This window comes from Sinocyclocheilus rhinocerous, unplaced genomic scaffold, assembly GCF_001515625.1.
Source record: "Sinocyclocheilus rhinocerous isolate Xijiao unplaced genomic scaffold, SAMN03320098_v1.1 scaffold1152, whole genome shotgun sequence".
Classification (NCBI taxonomy): domain Eukaryota; kingdom Metazoa; phylum Chordata; class Actinopteri; order Cypriniformes; family Cyprinidae; genus Sinocyclocheilus; species Sinocyclocheilus rhinocerous.
The window spans coordinates 2,216,987-2,226,211 of record NW_015625590.1 but is presented as its reverse complement, the minus strand read 5'-3'; the positions used below and the strand labels follow the sequence as shown (position 1 = coordinate 2,226,211).

The 9,225-nt window shown below is 36.7% G+C and overlaps 1 protein-coding gene across 2 annotated transcripts in view; it reads left to right on the top strand.

Annotated features, from left to right (window-relative positions):
* The window catches only part of LOC107756874 (large neutral amino acids transporter small subunit 4-like), a 31,569-nt gene that overhangs the window by 13,924 nt on the left and 8,420 nt on the right, over positions 1 to 9,225 (top strand). For both annotated transcript variants that reach the window (XM_016574202.1, XM_016574194.1), the window contains exons 3-6: positions 3,445 to 3,537; positions 3,619 to 3,752; positions 4,394 to 4,596; positions 8,772 to 8,915. In XM_016574202.1, the coding sequence (XP_016429688.1) occupies positions 3,454 to 3,537; positions 3,619 to 3,752; positions 4,394 to 4,596; positions 8,772 to 8,915 (565 nt within the window). In that variant the 5' untranslated portion in view covers positions 3,445 to 3,453. The remainder of the gene's footprint in view (positions 1 to 3,444; positions 3,538 to 3,618; positions 3,753 to 4,393; positions 4,597 to 8,771; positions 8,916 to 9,225) is intronic.

The window sequence follows — 9,225 nt, the reverse complement described above, 5'->3', positions numbered from 1 at the left end:
TTAGTGTCACTAGTGTCACTTGATCCTTCAGAAATCATACTAATATGCTGATTTGATGCTTAAGAATGTTAGTTATTATGTGTCCTTACTGCACTCTAAAAAATGCTGGGTTGAAAAAAAATACATTTCTGGGGTTTTTGCAACCCAGCGCTGGTTAAATATTGGACAGAACACATGCTGGGTTTTTTGGACCCAGCTGGTTGGGTTAAATGTTTGACCCAACATGCTGGGTTGTTTTATTTAACTCAACTATTGTTTAAAAATTACTATATTGCTGGCCTAAAATGGGTTGGAAAATAAATTAATTCAATATTATAACAATATAACAAGTGCCATTAGGAGACAAGATTACTCTTCTCCAGTTTTTCGTCATTTTGAGTCCGCTAAGCATTCTCTTTCGGATCTCAAGTTCCTGCACTCTAAAAAATGCTGGGTTAAATATAACCCAGCGCTGGGTTTATATATATATTTTTTTTTCTTCTTGTAATTACCTATTGATTGAGCTCAGCTGGTAATAATTTGTAATTGTGTTTAAAGTAGAGTGGTGTTGCTGTTTGTTCCATGAGCACTGAAGAAAGCATGAGCTGAAACGTCTGCTCTTTGGTCTGTTTTTAAGACACTTTTCACTTTTTTGCACTTTTGTCACCCTATAGATGTTAAATTAAAGTAATTTTTGTGATAGACCCTTGCCTTGGTCTAATTGTGTCTTTCAGTGTGCAGACGTTTTTGTTTTTTGGCTGATCAAATTTTTCTTGATTTACGCACATGAGAATGAACTGGTTATCTTTTTGGAGCGCATACAATATCTTTTTTTGATGCATATTATAACAAATAATAATAATAATAATAATCATATCAGTAATCATAATAAAATCAGTTTATGTTATGCAAGCTGACTGACATCTCGTCCCTGTATGTTTCGTTGTGTAAAATAAAATCATTTATAGCACAGTAAAGACTTTATAGATGAAATATACAAACCTTATTTTCACTGAAGAAGTGAAATCGTCAGTTCTGAGAACTGCTCTCTCCTGAAGAGGATGCAAAAAGCCTGTGTTCCGACTGTAACTCAACAGCTGGGTTGAAGTAACCCCGTGCTGGGTTTTTCGTCTGAGGGAGGGGGAGGGGTGTATGGTTTCAGCTGTCAGTGAGAGTGACCCAGCCACTAACCCACAGTGGCTGGGTTACACAAAAACTACCCAAAACTGGAAAAAACAACCCAGTATTTTTTTGAGTGTGAATAAAAGTATTCATATCTGACTGAACCCAAACATTTCAATGTTAGTGTATCTAATGTACATGCCTCACAGGTGCCATCAGATTAGAAATTATGTAGTATTTATTTAAAATTTAGGGATATAATGATAATTTTTTTGTTGTGGCAGATAATTGTTATTGTAAATCTGTACGGTTTCCATTGTTTTAAACTACAGTGACATTTGTGTTTTTTCTGTTCTAGTGGCCATGACTGTGGGACTGTTTTGTCTCAGTGGATTCTTCTGGCCTTATTGATGTAATACAGAAAGTATTGCTTTACTTGGAGTCTATCAGTGTTTGTCACCAGCTTTTAACGTTTTGTTTCCATCCCTAGTCAATTTCATTGCAGAACAAGCAAGTGAAGACAGAGTGGCGCTAGAGTTATAATACAAGATAAGTAGTGTCAGTAAAAGGGCCTTTTTTTTCAAGGTCACTTTGTGTCTGACATCACGTGACCGCCTGTGGCTGGTGACTGTCTGTGAAAGCAGGAGAACATAGTGTTGTTGAAACAGTCTCTGGGTACTTATGTTACTCAACTCCAAGAAAATAGCCATTACTCTCTGTCTGACAGGCCCATCATGTGGTGCTCTGTTCATCGTTGGTTCTGTTCAAAGTCCATTAGCCAAAAACTGTTCTTACACAGCCTCTCCAGCCACAGGCACAATGCCGCCTAGGGCCGCTGGGTGTGTGAGAGTTATTGTAAGTGTCATCTGGGATGTTTTGGCTCTGAGATGACCTTTACTCCAATTAGAGGCAGTGAGTGATGTCTGGGTTGGGTTCCAACAGAGAGCTTTCCTTCACTCTTGTCTTTAACAAGCTTTTGGACTGTGACGTAAGAGGGAAGTGGAAGATGTCCAGAGAGTTCTTAGAAAATCTGTGTTGATGTTGAACTGTGTGTTTTGGAGGAAATGCAATATACAGACGCTATCAGCTGTCAACAGGTGGGCCATAGATGGAGGATTTGTATATACGGAGAAAATGGGAAATACCTAGAAAATAGTATACCCTGTGGCATACTATACTCAATCTGAAACTATTTTAAACAGCATTCTGCCAATTATTTTACATTATGCAGGCTGACAACAATAAGGGACTACATGGAACATTTTAACGCTTTAAAAATCCTTTTTTGCACGTAATGACAAAAACATCATTAAAAATGTAAAAACGTACAACAAAATAAAAAATTAATTAAATTAAAAATAAAATAAGTGAATACAATTATTAAACAATATAAAAAAATCATTATATATTAAATTATATAGAATTAATATTGATTAATTACATTATTTTATGAAATTATATTAATTATTAATTGTATGCATTTTTATTAAATCCTATTTTATTTTTATAATCTGTGTCTTGTTTTGTGTGTGTGTGTACTGGAAGATTTCATCGCCAAGACAAATTCTTTGTATCTTTAAGAATTCAAACAAAGAATCTCATTCTGATTCTGATTCTAAATTAAATTAAATGTACTTTTTAAAATAAATTAATAAAAAAATAACTAACAAATTATAATAAAATGAACTTAAGAATAATTAAATTAATAGTAATTAAATAAAATATTCAAGAGTACTGTACATTAATGATCTTTAAGAATATTCTCTTGAATACTATTGATCATTGAAAAATACACTGCATACTAATGATACTAATGAAGAATTCACTGTTGCTCTCTCTACCTCATTTCCTTCTCAGATACCTTAGGCTCACTTCCTTCCTCTGTATTTTCTCAGTGGTGTCTGACAGTGCAGTTTAGAACAGCCAGTGCTATACTCCTCCGCCCAGCTTAACGGCAACAGCATTATGCAAGTTTCTCCAGTGTCCCTCACACTTTCTCTCGCTGCTAAAAATATTCACACCATCCAGTTGCCTTTCAAACGATGTCCCCCCACCTACATGTTGCTCCCATCAAAGAATATCACTGTTACCCTGATATAATGTTTACTTTCATACCTTTTGCTATACTTGACATGTTTTGTCATTTACAGCGGATCCTGTTACAAGATTTCTGTGTTTGTTTTGCTCATGGCTTGTATATTATGTTCACAATATGTATAAATATATTTTGCCTTTCGTACTCATGATGGACACTGGGCCCAAGTACAGTCTCTAAAAAAAAGTTCAAACATTTTTTAACGCACATGAAGAGTTTTTGATATCCCCTGTTTATCTCTTCCGTAGCTTCCCAACATGTTTGGTGATCTCCGCTCCACTTTCATCGCACTCATGATTGGCTCGTATGCCTCATCCGCTGTCACCTTCCCAGGAATAAAGGTAAATCTGAGTCCCAGGTTGGACTTATTTAATAAGCCGATCTTAATTCTGTGATAATGATGATGATTGTTGCTCTATAAGGTGATCTATGACCTTGGTGTTGCCTTCATCACCATCCTCCTGGTGTGGGCTGGCTGTGCCGGCCTGGTCTTCATCAACTGCTTCTTCAACTGGCCACTCGAGCCCTTCCCAGGACCCGAGGATATGGATTACACGTATGTGGTTCAGTGTGTCTGTGCATTGCTGGTTTTTTTTAAGGAATTAGTACATTTATTGGGCTGTGACAGTAAAGACATTTATAATGTTACAAAAGATTTCTATTTGAAATAAATGCTGTTCTTTTGAATTTTCTATTCATAAGAATCCTGAAAAAAATGCATCACGGTTTCCACAAAAATATTAAGCATCACAACCATTTTCAACATTGATAATAAGAAGAAATGTTTCTTGAGCAGCAAATCAGAATATTAGAATGATTTCTGAAGGATCATGTGACACTGAAGACTGGAGTAATGACTGATACAAATTCAGCTTTGCCATAACAGGAATAAATTACATTTTAAAATATATTCAAATAAAAAGTTGTTAATTTACAATAATATTTCATGTTATTTCACAATACTGTATTTTTAATTAAATAAATGCAGCCTTAATTAGCATAATAGACTTCTTTCAAAAACATAACAAAAAGTCTTACAGACCTCAAACTTTTGATCAATAGCGTATCTTGGGTTCAGTAAAAACATTTTTGGAAAATTTGGAAAAACTTGATTTTGTTTGCTGTATCCATTTATTGAAGGTTCTGATGGAATGTAATTCACTGATTGTCTTACGCTCAACCTTGTCTCTTTAACAGTGTGAAGATCAAGTTCAGCTGGCTGGGCTTTGACCATAAGATCACAGGGAAACAGTTCTACAGGCAGGTGACCACTGTTGGTCGGAGATTGAGTGTTGGCAACTCAATGAAGAACAATCCACAACAGCTGGCCACCCAAGAGGGCAATAAACTCTGCCTGTCCACCGTTGATCTGGAGGTCCAGTGCAAGTCTGAGGAGGAATGTAAGTATCGTTCATACTGACATGTTTTGTATTGACCAGACTTATTTCTGATGATCTGAACAATCTGAAACCTTGAAATAAAAGTTTTAGGATATTGATTTTTAAGTTTTAGGAAATTTTAAAACAAATAAAAGTTATGAAAATGAGTAAGAGATATTCAAAATTCAGTCAGATTGGTCAGGTCAGATGTCCTGAAGTGCACCAAACACTTTTATTGAAAAAATTCATGTTAATTTTTCAGTTTAATTAATTTCAAATCATTCATATTGATTTGCTGATAAAATATTTTTCAAAGATAAATAATAAAAACATTATAAATATTTTTTAATATCAAAATATTTTTAATCAAATAAAACTGTATGTGTCATTCAGGTTCCATTTTAAAGAGGACATCGGATGCAAAATTCACTTTTACATGGTGTTTGCATAGGTGTCTTAGCAGTGTGTGGACACAACCACTTTACAATGATATAAAGACATTTATAATGTTACAAAAGATTTCTATTTGAAATAAATGCTGTTCTTTTGAATTTTCTATTCATAAGAATCCTGAAAAAAATGCATCACGGTTTCCACAAAAATATTAAGCATCACAACCATTTTCAACATTGATAATAAGAAGAAATGTTTCTTGAGCAGCAAATCAGAATATTAGAATGATTTCTGAAGGATCATGTGACACTGAAGACTGGAGTAATGACTGATACAAATTCAGCTTTGCCATAACAGGAATAAATTACATTTTAAAATATATTCAAATAAAAAGTTGTTAATTTACAATAATATTTCATGTTATTTCACAATACTGTATTTTTAATTAAATAAATGCAGCCTTAATTAGCATAATAGACTTCTTTCAAAAACATAACAAAAAGTCTTACAGACCTCAAACTTTTGATCAATAGCGTATCTTGGGTTCAGTAAAAACATTTTTGGAAAATTTGGAAAAACTTGATTTTGTTTGCTGTATCCATTTATTGAAGGTTCTGATGGAATGTAATTCACTGATTGTCTTACGCTCAACCTTGTCTCTTTAACAGTGTGAAGATCAAGTTCAGCTGGCTGGGCTTTGACCATAAGATCACAGGGAAACAGTTCTACAGGCAGGTGACCACTGTTGGTCGGAGATTGAGTGTTGGCAACTCAATGAAGAACAATCCACAACAGCTGGCCACCCAAGAGGGCAATAAACTCTGCCTGTCCACCGTTGATCTGGAGGTCCAGTGCAAGTCTGAGGAGGAATGTAAGTATCGTTCATACTGACATGTTTTGTATTGACCAGACTTATTTCTGATGATCTGAACAATCTGAAACCTTGAAATAAAAGTTTTAGGATATTGATTTTTAAGTTTTAGGAAATTTTAAAACAAATAAAAGTTATGAAAATGAGTAAGAGATATTCAAAATTCAGTCAGATTGGTCAGGTCAGATGTCCTGAAGTGCACCAAACACTTTTATTGAAAAAATTCATGTTAATTTTTCAGTTTAATTAATTTCAAATCATTCATATTGATTTGCTGATAAAATATTTTTCAAAGATAAATAATAAAAACATTATAAATATTTTTTAATATCAAAATATTTTTAATCAAATAAAACTGTATGTGTCATTCAGGTTCCATTTTAAAGAGGACATCGGATGCAAAATTCACTTTTACATGGTGTTTGCATAGGTGTCTTAGCAGTGTGTGGACACAACCACTTTACAATGATAAAAATGAAAAAAAACCTAAAGAGTCTAAATTATCAAGCCGTTTTGATTTTCTGAGCAGTATGACATCATATGGCTCAGGCCCCGCCCACGACCGCTGACGGACTGTCCCGTATTATCATATTTTAGCCCTTAGCCATTTTCTCTGCGCTCAAGCAGCTGTAGCGACAACAATGTCTCATAAGCAATGCAGGTGTTTTGTAGTTGGATGTAAAAGTGAACATAAGAGTCTTTTTTTGTTTCCCGAAATCAGAGGCACTGAGGACGCAGTGGATTAGTTTTGTTTTTGATGTTAACGCGACACCGAATAAACCAGAGATTGTCTTACTATAGGGAGATGAGAGGGTCTGTATTACTATTGGAGAAAGCGCAACGGTCAACTTGGATCACGTGTGCCTTAATAACCAATCACATTACAGCCTTGACGTCATTGAATTTCGGTCAGAGCTGTGCGACACTCAGTCGCCGTTTACGGATACCATAGGAATGGATGAGAAATGCCATAAGCTGAATCCCACCTGTCGCAAAAAGTCAGTGACTTCTCTTATAAAACGGCATTTTTTTTCGGTGTAAACTTTAAAAATAGTTAAATCCAAAAGTATTGCTTAGTGTAAAACATGTTGGAGATTAGCTGATAGGCTGTCGATTCATTAAATTATATGCTTTTTCCTCTAAAAAGCTGTTTATTCAGCGTAGTGAAGCCTCTCCTCCATTGACATCCATTAAAAAAAACGGCCTCTGGTCTCCTTTCCCACGTACTGGCAAACCGGAAGCGTTAGCATTAGCCATTTTGTTTTTTTGGCTAAAGGTTGCAGGCTTGCCTTCTAGTGGCTTTGTGAATAAACAAAAACCGGAAGAGAGGGGAGGGGTGAGCAGTAGCTCATTATCATTTAAAGAGACATGCACCAAAACGGGTGGCTGTGAACAGAGCTGTTTTTGACAAGGTAAAAAGGGTGTTGTTTTACACGACCACTGAGGAATTTTAACCAAAGTCTGTTGCAGACATTTCATGAAGACCCTGAAGAATCATACCAATGAGCTGGTGACATGAGGGCCAACTGCCAAGTAATTCAAAGTTATCTGTAATGCAACTTGATTGTTAATTATGAAGGCAGAATAGTGGTAATTGGATTACCAAATCTAATTTATTTCCATTGTTTTAATGTGTTGAACAAAGTCCTTGTTCATCAAATTGAAGTGATTTATGTAATCCGGAATTGATGCATATTTCAGAAAGAACTGGACAGAACACAGAAAGACTTGGCCCTCGCCACTGTACAGCATCTTCCCCCTCACTGCGCGCCCCTTGGCATCCAGACATGCAGGGAATATTCGAGCAGACGGGGCGGTGTTAATGAACGGTTCTCAGTAAATCCCCTTTATTGTGCATGGGGATTCCTTCATTAGCTTTACACCCGGTTTCTGACATCTGGAGGTTGCCAAACCACTTGAGGCTGCAGGCACACGCTGCGTTTGCACTTTGCTTCTACTAACCCAAATCTGCGCCGTGCAATTATTCCAAATTCACCTCAAACTTGTCAGAATACTGCAAAAGTGCCCTCACTCCCTACCGGCACCTTTTTTGGGGCTTTGCGACACTCGACGGGGCTCCGGGTTGGGCTCTTTTGTAGTAAACGGACTGTGCAATCAATTCAGACTGCGTTCCTGGAGGACCCATGGCACTGGCGTACGTCTGGGCCTAAAATTGGCAGGGGTGGAGAAGGCGGCAAGGGAGAGGGCAGATAGCACCGAGGAGCTGTTTTAGAGACGCAGCTGGAGATGTTTGAGAAAGAGAGACTGATGCTGATCCCGTCTAACTGTCATCCATAGAGCGCTAGTGCCTTCACCACCCCGTGTTTCCATTACCGCAGTCAAATACTGTCTGACTCACTGCAGCGGCTGGAAAGTGTGTGTGTGTTTGTGTATTAAGAGAAATAATGAGGTAGTTTGTTTGTGTGTGTGCATGTGTTCCAGAGCATATCAGGTGCGTTGAGGTCAGATTCCCAGTGTACCAGGTAACGGGCACCGTAAAGGCCTCTCTAGTGCTGGTCAGTGGGCGGCAGTGTGCATTTATGGCACTTGAATTAGTGGATTATTAACAAACCCAGACCCCCCGGCCTCTGTGTTACTGTGCCAGGCATTGAAGTGTTGCCTGGCCATCCAAACACCTGCAGAATTATTTTCCATGTGAACAAAACCCCGTTGACCCTACATGCTTTTGCAATTTTTAAAGGCATTGAAGCATCCTGCTTAAATTGCCATGATCAAGTTCACAGTGGTTTTCCATGTAAAGATGCTTTTGGAAATGGTATGGCAGTAAGAATATGTGCATAGTTAAAGGTGTTGGCATATATGGTTGTCCAATCACATTGTACAATTTTGAAATATAACTAAGAAGCCAATTAAATTTGGCATAATAAAAATTATTGTTATTGATAATGGTTTTACTGAATGTGTTTTTCAGCCCAGTCCTTCATGCGGAGCATCTTTAGCCCCATATTCATGCTCAGCCTCATCACAATGTGTGTGACTCAGCTCCGTCTCATCTTCTACATGGGGGCCATGAACAATATTCTAGAGTCGCTTGCATATGGAGACCTAAGCAAAGGTATGTGTGTTTGACAAATACTCATATCATGCTGCCAAACAAGTTGTCTGAAGCTTCAGGCTAATAGCCGTTTCTGTTGCTCAAATGCTAAATGTCACCTATGGAACAGTCTGCAACAGTTGGTTTTCGGAAGTAAAGGTCCCATTCATTTTCTCCATAGAGAAATAGATTTTTATGATAACAGAATTTGCTAATATATATATATATATATATATATATATATCATTCCCAATATTTTAAATATATAATTGAGAATAATGACAATTACATTAAAATGTCCGAGCACATTATAATAATGACAATTTGAAGG